We start from the raw sequence: 21,080 nt of genomic DNA on the forward strand, positions 1-21,080 counted from the left end.
CTATCCTAAAAGAAATATTGAAAGGTCTTCTCTCAATAGAAAAGAAGCAAGAATCTGTAGGAAAGAAAAAGAATATCACAACTGGAAAGTAAATCACTTAAATAAGCCAGTACACAGATTTTTAAAAAATTATTGTGAAAGCGATATTAACTACAATGAACAGCAAAAGGATAAACATGAAGGTGCAAAAGAGGACATCGAAATCAAAAAATACGGGGGAGAAAAGTAAGAAAATACAGATTTTTTTTTTTTAGAATGTGTTTGAGCCTATATGACTACCAGTTTGTAGCAAGTAGATACAGGAATGGGTTAACATACTTGAAAAACAGCGTAATCACAAATCAAAAACATACAATAGATTCACAAAAAACAAAAAGAAGAGAACAAAAGCATAATACAAAAGAAAACCATCAAACCACAATAGGAAGACAAAAAGAAAAAGAAGGGAACAAATAAATACAAAATCAGCTGGAAAACAAGGTTTAAAATGGCAACAAATACATATCTATCAATAATTACCTTAAATGTCAATAGACTAAATGCTCCAATCAAAAGTCAAAGAGTGGCAGATTGGATAAAAAAACAAGAGCCTACAACATGCTGTCTACAAAAGACCCACTTTAGGGCAAATGACACACATAGATTGAAAGTGAAGGGATAGAAAAAGATGTATCATGCAAATGGAAGTGACAAGAAGGTGGGGGTAGCAATACTCATATCAGAGAAAACAGACTTTGAAGCAAAGACCATAAAAAAAGATAAACAAGGGCACTGAATAATGATAAAAGGATCAATACAAGGAGAAGATATTATACTCTTTTTTTTTTTTTTTTGCGGTACGCGGGCCTCTCACTGTTGTGGCCTCTCCCATTGCGGAGCACAGGCTCTGGACGCGCAGGCTCAGAGGCCATGGCTCACGGGCCCAGCCGCTCCGCGGCATGTGGGATCTTCCCGGACCGGGGCACGAACCTGTGTCCCCTGCATCGGCAGGCGGACTCTCAACCACTGCGCCACTAAGGAAGCCCAATATTATACTCTTTAACATATATGCACCCAATATAGGAGCATCTGAATACATAAAACAAATACTAATAGTAGGAGACTTTAACACCAGACTCACATCAATGGATAGATCTTCCAGACAGAAAATCAATAATGCAACAGAGATCCTAAATGACACATTAGAATAGTTAGACTTAATTGATATTTTCAGGGCATTACATCCAATAAAACCAGAATACACACTGTTTTCAAGGGCACATGGAACATTCTCTAGGACTGACCACATACAAGGACACAAAACACACCTCAACAAATTGAAGAGGATAGAAATTATTTCAAGTATCTTTTCTGACCACAACAGCATGAAACTAGAAATCAACCACAGAAAGAAAAACAAGAAAAAAAACGATTACATGGAGACTAAACAACTGCTACTAAAAAAACAATGGGTCAAGATGAAATCAAAGAGGAAATTTAAAAATACCTTGAGACAACTGACAATGAAAACACAACCATACAAAATCTATGGCATGCAGCAAAAGCAGTCCTTAGAGGGAAGTTCACAGCAATACAGGCCTTCCTCAAAAAATAAGAAAAATCTCAAATAAACAACCTAACCTACCACCTAAAAGAATTAAAAGAAAAAAACAAAACATAAAGTCAGAAAAAGAAAGGAAATAATGAAGGTCAGAGAGGGAATAAATAAAAGAGATTTAAAAAAATAGAAACAAACAACCCAATCAAAAAGCAGGTAGAAGATCTAAACAGATACTTCTCCAAAGACATACAGATGGCCAATACAGATGAAAAAAACCCTCAACAATGCCAATTATTAGAAAAATGCAAATCAAAATTACCATGAGGTATCACCTGACACCAGTCAGAATGACCATCATCAAAAACGTCTACCAACAATGCTGAAGAGGGTATGGAGAAAAAGGAACCCTCCTACACTGTTGGTGAGAATGTAAATCTGTACAGGCACTATGGAGAACAATATGGAGGTTCCTTAAAAAAACTAAAACTAGAGCTACCATATGATCCTGTAATCCCACTCCTGGGCATATAACTGGACATACCTATAATTCAAAAAGATACATGCATCCCAATGTTCATTGCAGCACTATTTACAATACACAAGATATGGAAGCCACCTAAATGTCCATTGATAGATGAATGGATAAAGAAGATGTGACAGATATACATACACACCCACACACACGCAATGGGATATTACTCAGCCATAAGAAAAATGAAATAATGCCATTTGCAGCAACATGGATGGAACTAGAGATTATCATACTAAGTGAAATAAGCCAAAAAAGACAAATATCATACGATATTGCTTATATGTGGAATCTAAAAAAAAAAAAAAGATACAAATAAACTTATTTACAAAACAGAAATAGACCCACAGGCATAGAAAACAAACTTATAGTCACCAAAGCGGAAAGGTAGGAGGGAGGGATAAATGAGGAACTTGGAATTAACATATACATACTACTATACATAAAATATCAATAGATAAACAACAAGGACATACTGTATACCACAGGGAACTATACTCAATATTTTGTAATAATCTATAACGGAAAAGAATCTGAAAAACAATATATATATACACACATATACATATACATACATGTAACTGAATCACTTTGCTGTATACCTGAAACACACCACTGTAAATCTATACTGCAATTAAAAAAAAAGAAATCAATAAAATCAAGAGCTGGTTCTTTCAAAGGGTAAACAAAACCTACAGACCTCTGGCGAGGCTCACCAAGAAGAAAAGAGAGAACTAAATAAAATAAGAAATGAAAGAGGAGAGATAACAACTGATACCACAGAAATACAAAAACCATAAGAGAATACTATGAACAATTATATGCCATCAAACTGGACAACCCAGAAGAAATGGACAAGTTTCTAGAAACATACAGTCCTCCAAAACTGAATTAAGAAACAAACTAATTTGAACAGAATGATCACTAGAAGTGAAACAGAATCTGTAATTAAAAAAACTCCCTGCAAATAGAAGTCCAGGACGGGATTGCTACACTGGGGAATTAATTCTACCAACCATACAAAGAATTTATACCGATCCTTTTCAAACTCTTCCAAAAGACTGAAGAGGAGGGAACACTCCCAAAGACATTCTATGAAGTCACCATCATCCCGATACCAAAACCAAACAAAAATACCACCAAAAAAGAAAATTACCAGTGTCTCTGACAAATGTAGATGCAGAAAATCTCAACAAAACATTAGCAAACCGAATCCGATAACACATAAAAAAGATCATACACCATGACCAATTGGGATTCATCCCAAGTTCACAAGGATAGTTCAACATAGCAAATCAATGGGATACACTACATAAACAAAAGAACAGACAAAAACCACATGATCATCTCGATAGCTGCAGAAAAAGCATTTGACAAAATTCAACATCCACTCATGATAACAACTCTTACCAAAGTGGGTACAGAGGGAACATATCTCAACATAATAAAAGCTATTTATGACAAACCCACAGCCAACATAATACTCAACGGTGAAAAGCTGAACGCATTCCCGCTGAAATTTACTACAAGGATGCCCACTGTCACCACTTCTGTTCAACACAGTATCAGAAGTCCTAGCCACAGCAATCAGACAATAAAAAGCAATAAAAGGTACACAAATTGGAAGGGAAAAGGTAAAATTATCATTATAAGCAGATGACATAATACCATATACGGAAAATCCTAAAGACGCCACACAAAAACTAGAACTGATAAATGAATTCAGCAAGGTAGCAGGATACAAGATTATCATACAGAAATCTGTTGCATTTCTTTATACTAACAATGAAATATCAGAAAGGCAAAGTAAAAAAAAATTCCCTTTAAAAACTGCATCAAAAAAAGATATACTTAGGAATAAACCTCATCAAGGAGGTGAGAGACTTATATGCTAAGAACTACAAACCATTAACAAAGGAAACTGAAGATGATTCAAAGAAATGGAAAGATATCTCATGCTTTTGGATTGGAAGAATTAATATTGTTAAAATATTAATACTACCCAAAGCAATCTACAGATTTAATGGAATCCCTATCAAATTACCCATGACATTTTCCACAAAACTAGAACAAATAATCCTAAAATTTATATGGAACTACAAAAGACCTAGAATTGCCAAAGCGATCCTGAGGAAAAAGAACAAAGCAGGAAGCATAACCCTCCTTGACTTCAGACAATACTACAAAGCTACAGTAATCAAAACAGCATGGTATTGGCACAAAAACAGACACATGGATCAATACAACAGAAAAGACAGCCCAGGGAATTCCCTGGTGGTCCAGTGGTTAGGACTCTGTGCTTTCACTGACAAGGGCACAGGTTCAATCCTCGGTCAGGGAACTAAGATCCCGCAAGCCACATGGCCAAAAACAACAGTAACAGAAGACAAAGAGAGCCCAGAAATAAACCCACACACCCCTATGGTCAATTAATCTTCAACAAAGGAGGCAAGAATATACAATGGGGAAAAGACAGTCTCTTCAGCAAGTGGGCTGGGAAAGCTGGGCAGCCACATGTAGATCAATGAAGGTAGAACACTCCCTCATACCATACAAAAAATAAACTCAAAAATGGCTTAAAGACTTAAATATAAGACATGACACCATAAAACACCTAGAAGAGAACATTGGCAAAACATTATCTGACATAAATTGTAGCAATGTTTTCTTAGATCAGCCTCCCAAGGTAACAGAAATAAAAGCAAAAATAACCAAATGGGACCAAATCAAACTGATAAGCTTTGGCACAGCAAAGGAAACCATAAACAAAATGAAAAGACAACCTACGTACTGGGAGAAAATGTCTGCAAGCAATGTGACCAACAAGGAGTTATTTCCAAAATATACAGTTTATATAGCTCAATTTAAAAAAAAAACAAAAAACACCAAACAACCCAATCAAAAATGGACAGAAGACCTAAATAGACATTTCTCCAAAGACGACATAAAGATGGCCAATAGGCACACGAAAAGATGGTCAACATCACTAATTATTAGAGAAATGCAAATCAAAACTACAATGAGGTATCACCTCACATGGGTCAGAATAGCCATCATCAAAAAGTCTACAAATAATAAATGCTGGAAAGGGTGTGGAGAAAAGGGAACCCTCCTACACTGTTGGTGGGAATGTAAACTGGTGCAGCCACTGTGGAAAACAGTATGGAGGTTCCTTAAAAAACTAAAAATAGAGCTACCTTTTGATCCAGCAATCTCACTCCTGGGCATATATCCAGAAAAGACAAAAACTCTAATTTTAAAAGATACACACACCCCAATGTTCATAGCAGCACTATTAATAATAGCCAAGATGTGAAAGCAATCTAAGTGTCCATCAACAGATGAATGGATAAAGAAGATGTGATATATATATATACACACACACACACAATAGAATATTACTCAGCCATAAAAAAGAATCAAATGTTGCCATTTGCAGCAACATGGATGGACCTAGAGATTATCATACAACGTGAAGTCAGAGAAAGACAAATGCCATATGACATCACTTACATATGGAATCTAAACTATGATACAAATGATCTTATTTACAAAACAGAAAGACTCAGACATAGAAAACTTATGGTTATCAAAGGGGAAAAGGGGTGGGGGAGGGATAAATCAGAAGTTTGGGATTAGCAGATACAAACTACTATATATAAAACAGATAAACAAGAAGGTCCTACTGTATAGTACAGGGAACTATATTCAGTATCCTGTAATAAAGTATAATGGAAAAGAACATGAAGAAAAATATATATACACATATATATGTATAACTGAATTGCTTGCTGAACACCAGAAACCACCACAACACTGTAAATCAACTAAAAAAAAAAAAAACTGTACCAAATTTTACATCCTTAAGCAGAATTATGCTATTGAAATACCAGGTAATTGATCTGTCTTCCCATTCTGTGATCAATTTGCTTTCCCACCAAAATTTCACCTCAAATTTGGTGACTCTTGACTATCTGTCTTGCCCTTTATTGTATGTTAATTTCTTGTTCATTCTATTTTTTCTGTCTGTGAGGCTCCCCTCACCTGGGAAGTCACTGAATGTTATATGATTCCATTTCTGAAGAAAAATGAGATCACGAACATACTGAAAGGAAACTGAATGCTGTATTCCAGTTAGGGTGTATGACTGGGAGAAATCCACTTTAATTTCTCTTTTGCTTATCAGTCTTTTCTATAATGATTATACATTTCTTTGTTTGTTTGTTTTGTTTTTGCAGTATGCAGGCCTCTCACTGTTGTGGCCTCTCCTGTTGCGGAGCACAGGCTCTGGACACGCAGGCTCAGTGGCCATGGCTCATGGGCCCAGCCGCTCCATGGCATGTGGGATCTTCCTGGACCAGGGCACAAACCCGTGTCCCCTGCATTGGCAGGCGGACTCTCAACCACTGTGCCACCAGGGAAGCCCCATTTCTTTTTTTTTTTGAACAGCTTTAATGAGATATACAAAATTTACATATAAATCTAACCAATTCTAAGTATACAATTCAACAATCTCAATAAATTAACAGAACTGAGCAACCAACACCACAATCCAGTTTTAGAAGGTTTCCATCACCCAAAAAGTTCCTTCCCAGATATTTGCAGTTAATTCCTGTTGCCACCTGTAGACCTAGGGAACCACTGATCTGCTTTCTGCCTCTACAAGTGTGCTTTTCTAGAGATTTCTTATAAATGGAATCAGTATGTGGTCTCTTGTGTCCAGCTTCTTTTACTTAGCATGTCTTTGAGGTTCATGCATAATAAAGCACAGATCAGTATTCACTCCTTTTTGTTGCTGAATAGCATACTGGTGTATGGATATACCATATTTTGTTGTTTGTATCCATTTGTCAGTTGATGGACACCTGGATTATTTCCAGTTTGGGGCTATTATGAATAATGCTGCTATGAAGATTTGTTTCATGCCTTTGTGCAGAGATATGTTTTCATTTCTTTTGGATAGATCCCTGTGAATGCTTTTCTTTTATAATAATTACAATTTATTTTAAGTAAAGAAAACTATTGAAAAAAAGGTCTAGACTTTTTCTGACTCCAATTTTTTCATCCCTATTCATTTTAAGCCAATTATACCAGTTCTCTGGTTTAGGTTTAGTCTGTGTTTTTATTCTTACACATATAACTAAAAGACTTTTAAGTTATTCTAACTACTTGATTCTCTCTTGTTGATTATTTGAAATGTTATAAATTTTCCCTATGACAAACCTGGGAGAGCAGAAACAGTTGTCTAAATATGAATTAATACTTAAAACCGCTGTGTTTGGGGATTTTTGACTAAACTATTATTTTTACCAAATTCCTATATAGATCAATTTGGTTTGTATTAAATTATTTTACCTAAAATTTTCAGTTGAATTATCTAGAGCCCCCACCCCCACCCCGGACCAATTAGGTCCAATTACGTGAAGTTTGCTCTCCTGTTTATCTTATTACAACCTTCTCATGTTTTTTGTTTTCTGTTCCTTTCTACCTGAACACATTCCTACAAAAATGCAGAGGGCATCTTGAAGAACTTTATCTTAAAACTGCTGGGTGCATAACTTACTGTGGGTGTTCAATAAAAGTTTAATTGGATTGCACAAAATTTCTAGCTTTTTTTGTACAATGAAACTTAGCTGCTGAATTATTTCAATCTGGAATACAATGTAGCTTAGTATTCTTCTCACTAACTACTTCCTGCTCTTTCTTTCTGGCTACCTATAGTAACAATAAATATAAACCCTTTTCAATCAGAGATGCAGGTCTTCTCTCTGAAGTTAGACCAGAAAACTGAGTTGGTTCCTTGTATTTAAGAGGCAAATATGAAGATACATTACCTTAAATGGAACTATCTAGAAGCCACACAGCCTAGCAACATCTTTTGTGGCTCAAAATTTGTTTTTGCTCTCATGGTTTGATAATACCTCCATACAGAGAAACTCAGGGCTACTATGAGTCAGGAAAATATTATTTGCTGAACCAGATGATAACTACACTCACCACAAAAACTAGTCAAAGAAAAAGGATAAATATTTGTTAATAGGAAAAATACACTTTTAGTTTATTTTTGTTTTTTTGACTAAGTGATAAACGTTCAGGGTACAAAAAAGTTACAAAACGGAGTCCCCCTCCATTCCTATCACTCAGCTACTCAGTTCCTCTCCTGGAAAAAACTACTGTTCTTGTGTTAGAAGGGTGATCTGGTGGAATCTGTCAGAGCCTATGTAAAGCAGACATCCACATAGGGAAGAGAGCTGTAGCAGCAAATGGGAGATCAGTCACATAAAGGGGAATTAATCAAATAAGTAAATACATTAAGGATAATGGGAGCTAGGTTTCTCATGGACAGAGAAGGGAGTTACAATTATGGAAAAGGAGAAAACTAGAACAAGACTTAGAGTGTTGGAGGTATCAGTGTGAACTCATGGTTCCTAATACACAAAAATACAAAAATATAGATATATAGGGGGGTGTATACAATTGTGTAACGTGTATACCTTAGCTTGTCTGCTGAGAGGGCCTGGGAGTAGGAACAACCAAACAGCAATAGACAATCTAGTGTCCAGATCTTGGTTTCTAAATACTATACTCTACTAAAAGGAACCAGGGCTCGTTGGAGAAATGGCTGATTCCAAGGTTGGAACAGGTAAAGTATGAACTGAGCCTGGAACTTCTTGTTGCGCCAGAAAGAAGTGTTGGAAGAATGATGGGGACACGTCAAAAGGACACAGAAGCCAGCTTGAAAGGCCTTCCACTAGCTAAATCAGAGCCAATTTGAAAATCTAAATAATGGTAACAATAGATTATAATCCAATGAATAATACAGAAAACCATAAGTCCACAGTGATTTAATAAATGAATAAACTGAAAATTTGATGAAAAAACAGGGTAACTCACATGATCTCAAACTGCCCTCCCCATAAATACTTAAATATAAAGGGAAACAAGAATCTTTATGAGAAGCCTAGCAGGTATCTCCTTATTAAGAAGTCACAGTGCACCTCATCAGTAACTGGAAAAATCTAAATTGTATGCCACCTGATAGGGTTCAATGACAAGAACATATAATCACTTTTGTGATATTCCTGCCAAAGATGCATAACCTGAATATAAATATGACAAAGTAGCAGAAAGAAAAGATTTAATATTCTATGAAATAACTGGCCTGTGATCTTCAAGTGTCAAGGTCATGAAAGTAAGGTAAGTGTTCCAGTGACTAAGGAGACATGACATGACAATTAAATGCACTATGTGATTCTGAACTGGATCCTTTTTGTATAAAGAATATTATTGGAACAACTGGTAAAACATGAATGGGATCCAAGGACTGGATGGTAGTAATGGATCACGGTCAATTTTCTGATTTTGATGTTTGTATTGTAGTTCTATAGGACGTTGCCCTTGTTTGTAGGAAATACAGACTAAAGTGTGATTATGGGACATCATGTCAGCCACTTTCTCTCAAATGTGACAGAATTAAAAAACAAAAAGGTTCTCTAGCAACTTTTCTGTAAGTGTGAGATAAAAAAAGGAAGAAAGAGAGAAAGAAAACTGTTGCATTAGATTGCAAGCTCTCTCTTCTATCCTTTTAGTCTTTTGTTCCACCAGGGCCCTGAATGTATTAGGTGTTCAATGAGTGCTTTTGATTTGTTGAATGACAAAAAGAAATCACTGTGGCTGCCACGAAAAAATGTCCTGAAAAGTAATAAGAGTAGAAGAAGGGGGACTTGTTAGAAAGCTCCTGAAACAGTCTAGGTAAAAAATGGACTGAAGTGGTAAGAATGGTGATGTCAGAGAAGTAAAGATTACATAAATATTTAAAATATGAATTCAAAAGATGTTGTGTTATGGAAAGGGAGGTAAGAGAAAGGATGGCATAAAGAAGGACTCCCAGTTTTCTGGCAAAACCAACCTGATGATGATATTTACTGGTAATAGAAACACCAGTAGAAGAATAAATTCAGAGGTGGAAAGTGGGACAGTAGTGAGTTATTTTAAATATGCTGAATTTGAGGCACTTATATAAAACACTTCAACAGAGATGCTGTACAGATAGTATGAGTCTGAAACTTAGAAGAAAGGTAAAAGCACCTAGGCAGACAGTACAGGACTGAGAAGAAAAGATGGCCTGAAACAAAACTTTCAAGGCTCGTGAAAGGAGGAAGAGCCAGAAAAGGTACAGCCTAATAAGGTACAGCCAAAAGAGGTAAAAAGAAACCAGGAAAGTATAGTGTTAAGAAAAAAAAAACAAGACAGATGAGAACATTTCAAGAAGGAAGCCGTAATTGGGGTTAAATGGTGCTATAAAGTAAAACAAGGACAGGAAATACCCATTAAATTTAATGATACTGACATCATTGCTACGTAAGTTGTAGAAGCCAGGTGGGTGAGTTGAGAAGTGAATAAAGGTAAGAAAACTGAGATAGTAACTGTAGACATCAATTCGAGAAGGTTCACTTTAAGGAAAGGAATAAACAAGATGGTAAAGGGAGTGGATGGGGTTGAGAGAGGTTTGATTGTTTTAAAATGGAGAAATCTGGACATTTAAATGCTGGTGGGACCCAAAAACCACTGAGATAAACTAAATGACACAGGAGAAAAGAGACAATTGAGAATGTAGTTTTTCTTAATTCCACACTGGAGTTTGTTACACAGGGCCCAAACATTAAGTTCAAGTGATTTTGAAAGTAAAATTGTTATTCATTAGAATTCTAGAATGTTATTTAGTAAAAAAAAAAAAGTTCTAAAGTCATCCAGCCTCGTCTGCGGCCCAAAGAAGTTAGGTGACTGACTGACTTATCTACTCAAGGTCACAAGGTTACTATGTGATAGGGATATGACCCAAGGACTTCTGACTGCATACTCTTTCCATGATCCCAGGGTGACTTTATATATGATCTGGGTGTTCTGCAGAAGTACATCTGGGGTCATAAGGATGGTGAAGGTAGGCAGGTAAAGGAGATGTGCGTTGGAGAGAGTGTGGCCACATTCTAGGGCTCTGGAATCCCCATTCCTATTTCACAGAAGCTGCCCTCTGTCTATTTAATAAACTAGGGGCCTGAATGAGATTCTGCTTTAAAAAAAAAAAAGCAAACAATAATCAAACAAATGTAAAAATATACATAATTTAAAATATGCTTACCGGGTAATAGCACTGAACAACCCACGGATGCGTGCTTTATGTCTAGCTACAAAAGCTTCAGTAAATATTACTCCTCTGTTATCAAGATCAATGTGTCCGTTAATAATTCTACCTAGTCGCTGAGTTAGCACCTGAGGGTAAAGATGGATGAAAATTCTTATTAATTTGAAAGAAAATTACACATTTACATTTGTACAGTCTTACTAGCATTATGTTGCATGCTGATGCTGTATTAATCATATGACTGAATAATTTCAGCAAGCATGAATTAACAAGATATATAAGGTAAAATGAAGACTTAGGATCTAGGAAACTTCATAATCTTATGGCAGAGACAAGAATCGAATAAATCAAATAGTTGAATGTTAAAAGGCTCAGCTACATGCTAAAATAAGGCCTATTTCTATGGTAAAATAAAAGAGATTGATTAACCAATTTTCTAGATACAGGCAGTCTGACACATAGACAGCCAAGACATATACATGGGTCTTGGAGAGGATCCTATATGGAGCTTCTAACACTAACAGACAGAAATAAATGTTATTCCAAGATTCTGCGACCTAGGGAAACATAAGACCTGAAAAGTTATCTTCTGTGATGCAAATATTAACAAACTGTGTCCAGAAATCTATACTGACAGACAACCTGATTTCTTGGTAATCTCAAGAGAGTATTTTTCCACAGCTACACTATGACTGGGATCAGGTACATATAAAATAAGCCTGGATATATTTGCCTTCCCAGGACAAGTTAAATCTACTCAAGTCAGCTGGCTGATACTTTTATGGTACAGAAAAATGCTTTCCAAACAACTTCTTAATGAGCTTTTAGAATACTGCCTGTGATTCTGAGAAAAATTAAAACTGGAAACTATTAAGAAACTATATATATTTCTAAAATGTATCAGTAGCACAATTTTATAAGAAATCATTTGAATCTGTTCTGATACTTTTATTTAAGTGTCTAAAATTTTTTTTTTTTTACCTTCTGTGATTTACATATATTTGCCGATTTTATCTTCTGTGATTTACATACATTTGCTCAGGAGCTTAGGCTCCTGAAATGCTTTGTAAAACAGATCTATGCCCTAAATGGTATTTTAGATGCAATTAGAAGAAATCACTCAGCTAAAATGAGTGAGTAAATCTGTTGTATTATAAATTAATCTCATGCAATTATGGTTTGTTAAGTTAAAGTATACCTAAAAAGAGATTTGGCTTTTCCCTGATTTGTTGCAGTAAATACAAAACAAAACCATCATTTATTGAGTACTTCTACTGTGCCAGCCATTTCAGTAGATATATCATGAATATAGCCTCACTGAGATCTATGAAAGAGACAATTATTCCCATTTTCAGATATGTAACTGGAAGCACAAAAGACATGAAATAATTTTCCTGACACTGAATAACTAAGCAGTGGCATAGCCAGAATTCAAATCAAGGTCTGTTTAACTCCAAAGCCCATGCACTTTCCACTGTACCAAATGGACTTCTATAATTCTAAAATGTCAAACCATTTTAAGAAAAAACAAACAGGGAACTAGCCTCTATTTTCAGGTAGCATTGTTATTACACTATAAATCAAGATATCTGATTTGAGTATTGACACAAGTACCAAAAATGAAGAGAATATAAGTGATTCCTTGGTTCTTCTTCCTGTCACACTGACAGTTTAGAGGAAAAAAGGTGACATCAAAATATGTTGGTACTACTTACATTTTGGGCAAGAAAATTCTTTGTTGGGAAGGGATGTTCTGTGCACTGCAGGATGTTTAGCATCAGCCTTGACCTTTACCACACAAGATGCCAGTAGCACCCCTTCTAAATTATAGTCTTCATCAGTTATTTCTTAAAATATTTCTTAAAATATAACTAGGCAATCAGAACTGATGATACCCTGGTTAAAGTTTCTGTACAGTTGTTATCAGAACATTAAATAAACCTATATGCTTATGGTATACCTGCTACTGCATCAAAGCAGGCCTAGAACTTAAGTCTACTTAAGTTTAGGGTGTCTCTGGGTTCAGGAAGATTACAATCACGTCTAAACAATCTCATCAGAGCCATCAATGTTTAAGTATTCCCCAAATATATTGTTAGAACATCAGTAGTCAAACACTTGCAAAAAATCAATCAATGGTAAGAAGGTATAGTTTCTTCCCTCCCATTAAAATTCTTTTATTTATCTGAAAAGACATATTATAGTATTAAGAAAAAAATACCTGTGTCAGAAAGTTTCCGGGAAGATCATAGGTTTTACACAGTTCGGATATGGTTACCTGACCACTTTCCTGTAATTTATCATTTACCTCTTCTGCTAACCGATCCAAATAGTTCCTAATAGTTTAAAAAAAAAAAGAAAAAACCCAATTAGGAATAATAATTTTCCTCTATCTATTATGTCTAATTCCTGTTGCAATAAGGTATGCCTCAAAAGTAATGAATATGTTTAGGTAAACACCATTCATTACTCATATTCTGAAAATTTTCTTATCAATTTAACTAAATGTAAGGTTAATCAAATAATAAATGCTGAAATTGTTTTCAACAATTAAAATTCTGCAATCATTTTCATTAATATTTTTGGAACAATTCTGCTTTCAGAGTTAAACTCATACAGGAAAGATGATAAAAATTATGTTTTGTGTCGCTTTAAAACAACAGAAAAAAATAAAAGTTATATTATTTCCAAGTACTCCACACAAGTAAGCACTTACTTTTTAAGTACAATGATCCTTACAATGAAAATCAGCACTAAGAGTTCTAAACAAAATGCTGAAGTGGCCACAACTGTTCTAAATTTAAGTATAAATTTACTTACAAAAAAAGAAAACAAAAAAGTGTCCTTAAATATCGTACATACTCATCTATCAGTTGTCCCAACACTAGCTGAACATGTCTTTCTGATTTAACAATGTCACCAATTCTATTTTCAATATGAGTCAGATCCACATTAATCGCCTGGAAAATAAGTACAAATTCTATTAGTGATAAGTTCATACTGTTTAAGTTTGAAATTACATATTTAGAACTTTAAAAAAAAACTTACTTATCCTTAGGTGAATTTCAAATTGATATGAAATATTATAACAAGTCTCAAATAAAAAATTAGAGGCTTGTTGCTTATTTACTTTGATTTCTGAACAAGTACATTTTCACTTGCTAAGAAAGTTCGTATTAAGAAGTTACACCATTTCAGGGGTCTTTTCTCCTCCAGAGTCCCTCCTGGAGCCTGGGGAGTCTCGTGGGGCGCAACAGGCAAGTCCCAACCTGCCAGAGATCACACAGTGAGTTGGTGAGTCTGCGACCCAAACCACCCATTGCCTCGGAGCAGTCGCCAGACTGCCACCCCACAGGCAGCCACTTGGCCCAAGGATCAACCCAGCCCTGGCTCTCTCGCTCAGGAGAGGCTCTGCAGGCCAGAATTCAGGGGATCAAGTTAGCCCATGCATCTCAGCCCCTGCTGTGGTTCTCAGGCTTGCTAAGACGTCAGCCAAACCTGCTGTCGGCTTCGTGAACAAGGCTTCTCGGCAGATCCTGGCTGGTGGTTCTGAGCTGGGAGGTAGATGTAGATGGGCCCCTGGGCTGAACAGTTAAAGTTTGTCAGGCAGAGTATATTGGAGCTTTGTGTTCCCTAGACACTTCAAGGACAAAGCTAATGGCAGGAGCTGAGCTCTGCCAGAATAGAGATAAGATGACCACATCTATCACTCCTGAGGTCAAGGAGACCTCCCTGACTGCACATGTGCAGAAAGACTCCTCGGGGGTCAAAAAGGGAGGCGCGCTACCCCATAATAGGTGCCGTCAATGTCCCATAGGCTGCTGCGCTGGAATCCATCTTGGCAAAAAGATGCACCTGCATATGGAGAAGCACCCTGGGTCAGGTCAGAGGTTGGAAACGAAGCAAGATGACTGGCCAGAGAAAAACAAACATCTGGAAAAACTCCCTCCATATAAGTGATTTAAATCACCTCTCTGGTGTGCTCCTCATTAGGGAGGATGCCTGCACTCTTCTCTGGGTGCATATTTTTGCTTTGCTCTAAATAAACTGGTTCTTTGTTCTCTTTGCACATACTGTGCTTCCAATAAATCTTGTGCCTGCTTTACAATGTCTTTTTGTGAATTTTTCTCTCAAGAAGACAAGGACCAAGGTCCTCTCACCTGCCGACGTCATCTGGTGCCATGACTTGGATTGCTTCCAAGGTAACTTGCACGTCTTGCTCAACTATGGCTAGAGACCTCTGCTTGCACTATCTTCCTTAGCTTCTCCTTTGGCCTGTACCTTTCTTTCCTACTTTTCTTGCACATAAGGGTCTGTTTTTCACTACATATTTTCACACCCTCCTGGGAGAAGATCTTTCACTTTTTATTTCTAAACTGCCAATGCTGTCTTTGTCAGGCTGAGTGCACAGGCTCCCTGAGGTCTTATCTTTGTTACAAAAAACACCAGGGCATATGACTTTGGAAATAATTATGTTTCCCAACTCCAATTCTTCCAAGAGTTCCTCCTTTTACCTCTCGGACCCCCCAACCCCTCAAGCTTTGGCAGCCCTTACACTGCTATGGACAGCCTATTGGGCTGGCCAATTCCCAGCAGATAATGTCATAAATTTTACAAATGCTCAACCCCGAGGAGTACATCCCAGTAGGAAATCTTGTTATAGGACGTAGGGGAGATCTGATGTCTATAAAGCTTAAGGGAAAACCGGCAACCACTCTGCACTGGTTCAAATGTCCACCCCAGGTAAGAAGGGAGGGTACCCTGTGCAAGAAACCAAAGCTGACCAGAGATGTCTGGTTAGAAATCAGTGGGGGAGTACAGGATGCTCCAAAGCCCATCAGCATTAAGATCGAAAGACATTCAGAGGACACTCTGAATCTCCTCCAGGTGTCTCCTAGTAATGTTTCCAGGATGCTGGACTTCATTTCTAGGAGCACTGTTCTCAGTTGCAGGTTATTCAACATGGGAGGATCTCCTTCTAAACCAAAAAAAAAACCACCCCTCAGAAACGCTCCCAGGGCACTAAGTTCTTTTTGTTCTTTCTGTCCACTTTTAGTCATAAACACCATGGAAGGTATACCTGGGACAACAATGTATCAGCCAGTCTGCCTCTGTCATTAGGGCCAATTTGAGCACTCTTTGGTCTAAATTCTAGCTATGAAACTATGAATACAGAAAAAGATGATTTTTTTTGACACTGTGTGGCCACTGTGTGGCCACAATACTCTTTAGACTCCAGAAAAAACTGGTTAAGATAAAACCCTTTTGAAATTGCAAAACTGGTTCTTTCTGCATATGCAATTAGAGAAAGCTAGCTTGTTAAAATACTTTTTTTCAGAATTCTGATCCTGAGAGAACAAAAATACGCCTAGGAGAAAGCCTGAAGTTAACTCTTATCATGTCCTTGAGAGACAAACACAACCCACTTTGCCTGAGACTTCAGCCTTGGGTTAATTAGTAGAACTTCAAGCCAAGGGAAAAAAAAAGCAAAGAGGCATTTTAAACCTCAAGCAGAAACTGTGAGATCTCTGTCTGTCTGGATTTATGTATATCTCAGTATGTGTCTCTGTCTGTGGATAATATTGCTCAGGCTAATTCGTAAATGAACTCTATTTAATTGGCTGAAAGAAAAGTAAGTGCTTATAAATCAAACAATTCTATATATAAGAGAAACTAAGCTAAACAAATTTCAGGTTTACATGATCTGGGAAATATTCAGTATTGAATTGATATCTGATATTAAAGTTAGTTTAAGTTTATTAATACAGACATGTCTTTAGAGTCATCAATATTAAGTATAATACCTTTGTTTTACCTAGGTTTACTGAAAGTCATTAAGTTCACACTGTATCTGTTACATTTGTCAACAAGAGAATTAACTTGGTATGGGATAAAAGCTTTTGCGTAAACAGTGTGGGAATAATTATGTTTTAGTTTTTCCAGATTTTTGGTACCTTGAAACTTTAGTTTTGCTAAATCAAGTCAAATGATAAAAAGTCATTAAACGTCCAAATCATTTTTAAGATAAAATACTGAAATATTGATTGCTGAACAAATCTAAATTCACCTACTTTTGTCTTCTCGCAAGAGGGAAACTAAAGATGTTTGGGTTTATCAGACACGTGCCTTGTATTACATTGAGAAAAGAAACTGTGCTTTGGGAAAATGCATGTTTTTAGAGGTTATGGAATATATTAAGTTTGCTAATCAGGAAATACCAATACGACAAACAGTTCACAATTGCTTTCTTCTTGGTTTTCACTAGAGGTTAAGGTTTTTAAGGGTTAACAAGTATAATACGTAATTAAAGCTACTAAAATGATAAGGGAAGCATTTCACTGTGTGAAGCAAGTAGAATATATGTTGTCGGTGATAGAAGATATGAAGACTGGAATTTAGTTTTCTCTCTCTGTTAAGAGAACAAAGTTTTCTTGGAATGCTGCTTTTGATAAGAGACTATGTGAATTTCTTTGTCTTTAGGTGATTTGTATTTGCTTTTGAAATCTTTTGTTACTTTGGTTGAGTAAATAAGTATTATTTCACAATGATCTATGATTCTATTTGACTGTTTTAAAACTTTTTGATATTTTTTTGATATTTTTTAACAAACTTCCCAAGTGTCAAATTCTAATTAAAGTTCTTCTGACCTCCAGCTAACTTCAAGGCACTTTACAGGGCCCCTGAGGCATCTCAGAAAAATATTACACTAACTGGGATTATTTGACAGATTAAATTACAGGAGGAACATTGTCAAATAAAAGGTAACAACGACAGAATCTGTAAAGATCATGACACATGTAGATAATGTTCACTCTGCTTCTACAAAGATTAACCCCTGACTGTCAGACTCTGCCATCCTGATGTCCTTGTAACATGGCAATGGTCTACTCCTAAATCAGGGAACTTAAAATGGGTAAACAATAGCTGTAAATTAAACAGGGTTATGGGAAATCCAAGATGGCCACCTGGCTTTTCCCAGCTCCCTGGCAAACTCCATTTTTACTTGATGGGTTAAAGCCTTCCCTGGCTACAGGGCTGATGCCCTCACAATGAAAAGGAAATGGTTAAAAAATGTGTTTTCCACTTGGGGTATACTTTCTTCAACCTCCAGTGATCGAGACACCCACTTCACTAGACAAATCATATAAGCCTTAACACAAACTTCTTGAAATTATCACTGTAACTATCATCCTCAATCATCAGGCAAGGTCAACAAAACTAATGGAAAAAGTGGACTCAAACAGAACAAAAATTAATTACATGGGATTAAATGAACTGGTAAATATGATTAATTTTTATGACTTTGACATATTACCAACTTCTAATCTTTGTTTTTCAGATACAGAAAAGCCCTTCTCCTCAAGCTACTTATGGCTTACAACAATTTGGTAATTTACACCTGAGGATAAAATTAAAACATTTTTCTCTTTGCCTGGTCCCTCCAGAAATTGGAGATCCTTGGGTTATGAACAGCCTTATCAGGTAAATAAAAAAGACTGCCTCCTGACATGTAAAGGAGTCTCAAAATACTTTAGGGACCTCTAGAAGACAGAAATCCACCTAAGCAAAATCTGATGGCAGGCCTTTGGCATGGCTTTCTTGGCCTTGAGAGGCCTTTTGTGAATTTAGTCTGAGACTCCTGAGGAGTTACACCAGAGTCAGTATGGAGGAGCCTATGCGGTCAATGGACCAAACTTATTTTGAAAACAAATTGATCTTGGCTGTGTTTGGTGGAAATGAGGGCAATTTTAGAAAAAGGATTATGTTTCACTAAATATTAAATTCTAGTTTTGTTAATTAAGGCCTGTGTCTACTAAGACTCACTTCCCAGATAGTTCCTTGCTGTTAACATTATATTGTTACAAAATTTAATTAAATTATTAAAGGGACATTCTAAGTTTCTTTCTGAAGCCTAACTTCATAATCAACCTTTGGATAAAGGTCACATACTCCATGATCTACAACCTGGAGATTAACACCAGGCTATGATCATTTAAGTTTAAAGGAACAATTAGACTATACTAAGGATAACCAGCCTAGTAACATTAGGAAATTAGGCTGAACGTCTTATGGACAATGCCAATGTATATAATTTCCCTTAAAGATACGAAGTGGTACAAAACAGACTAAGACAGACAACTTGGGGATGTACTAGGCTGCACCTAATGTAAGTTCTTGACTTAAACCCTTACTTCTGACCTTACTAATACTGCTAGCTATATTATTTTTTATTGCCTGTTTTACAAAATTGTTATTTCTTACATTACCAAATGTATGACTGATCTCTGATAAAATGATGATATATATAGTCTCATACGAAATCAGTGACTGTTAGTGTAACTCTAGATATGGGAGGAAGCAACAAAAGGGAATATTTTCCTGGATCATAAGAGACTAGTAAGACAGGTGGTCCAGAGACTTTTGGCTACTGATAACAAGGCCTCGTCCAGTAATAAATAGCACAGCGAGTGGCCTGTCAGCAAAATCTTCACCAGACCTGGGAATGAACATTCCTAGCACCATGGTACAAAATGGTCATAAAATGCCACCCAAACCATGTTCAAATTTATGATTATAAAGGGCCCTGCCAACTGGAAACTGGCACTCGCCATCTACCTCTACAAGGATTAAATCATGAGCTGCTTCAGCTGCTGACCTTCAACATCCCATGAAAAGAGTTCGGAATGGAAATCAGAAATGAGGCACTCTGTGCTCTGGGAAAAAGTGACAGAACAGGCCTTCAGATAGTTAGATATTTTCAGGTAAGGATATTTTTGATCCCTAATTCTTGCCTCTTCTCATACCTAGAAAAACATTAAAATCATTAACAGTAACATCTGCTTTGGCTATTAAGGGAAAAATTACAGTTAAAAGTCAAAATGAAGGAGCTGTAGTTCAGCCATTCAAGGTAATACTAGGTGACACTATGGGTGTGATTTCAGAAAAGAATTTGTATTGCTGAGAACTTAAGTTTTATGAGCTGTGTCAAACTTGACGCCACCAGCCGTTCTCAGGACAATACCAGCTGACAGCTGGTAGCTACAACCTTACGTTTTCAAGGTCTCCTTTTGTAACTACTACATTTTTAAATAATAAAATTGCTTTAGATCATACATTAACAGAAAGAAGGGACATGTGTAGTGACCAACAGCTCCTGTTATTTATGTTTTAATAACACATCAAAGGTTAAAACCTACTTAGATAAAACTAGACAACTGGCTACGTGGCTACAAGTCTCCCCGAAGCACCAGGTCCATATTGGGTCTCAGGCTTATTCTCCTGGAAAAAAAAATGAGATCTGTTTTGTCTATTAATGTTCAGGTTGTCAATCCTCCAACTCCTTCTAACTGGGACTGTAACACCTACAACAATCACACTGGGTTAACAGAAAAGGACATCAAAAATATATGATCAGGCCAAATGGTTCCATTCTTTGGACAGGATAAGCCAAGTACTGACTCTATCTGGACCCGTACCAAAACTGTTACCAAATGTAACCTGGTTCTTACTCCTGCTTGGGCCTCTGGTTACAATAATTCTTTTACTGATCTTTGGCCCTTGCCTTCTTTTAATCTACTTCTTCAGTTTGTTCTCTGCAACAGTTTCCCAGACAAGATGATGGTGATCCAGAGATTCCAGCCATTCCTTGAAACGGATCTTGCCAGAATAATAACAGAAGTCACCCTGGGGCCCCTTAATGAAACCTGGTGAGGGCTCCATGACCCCAAGTAGGTAGGGTCTATGAGCCCCATGCCAGCCTAAAGAATCTATAGAGGAAAGACTGTTGCTGTTCATCCTCCCAATAAAGATTTCTTGGGGTTCACATCTCTCGGGGGGATTTGAGGTAGAAGGTAGACAGGCCCCTAGGC

At 36.7% G+C, this 21,080-nt stretch overlaps 1 protein-coding gene across 1 annotated transcript in view; it reads right to left on the bottom strand.

Moving 5' to 3' along the window:
- UFL1 (UFM1 specific ligase 1) overlaps window positions 1-21,080 on the bottom strand; it is a 51,832-nt gene that overhangs the window by 23,073 nt on the left and 7,679 nt on the right. Inside the window, exons 4-6 of the mRNA XM_082856035.1 lie at window positions 14,074-14,171; window positions 13,433-13,547; window positions 11,209-11,339 (exon numbers count right to left, since the gene is read on the bottom strand). Of these exons, the coding sequence (XP_082712161.1) occupies window positions 11,209-11,339; window positions 13,433-13,547; window positions 14,074-14,171 (344 nt within the window). The remainder of the gene's footprint in view (window positions 1-11,208; window positions 11,340-13,432; window positions 13,548-14,073; window positions 14,172-21,080) is intronic.

The sequence above is a fragment of the Leucopleurus acutus genome, assembly GCF_964270905.1.
Source record: "Leucopleurus acutus genome assembly, chromosome: 15".
NCBI classification, from domain to species: domain Eukaryota; kingdom Metazoa; phylum Chordata; class Mammalia; order Artiodactyla; family Delphinidae; genus Leucopleurus; species Leucopleurus acutus.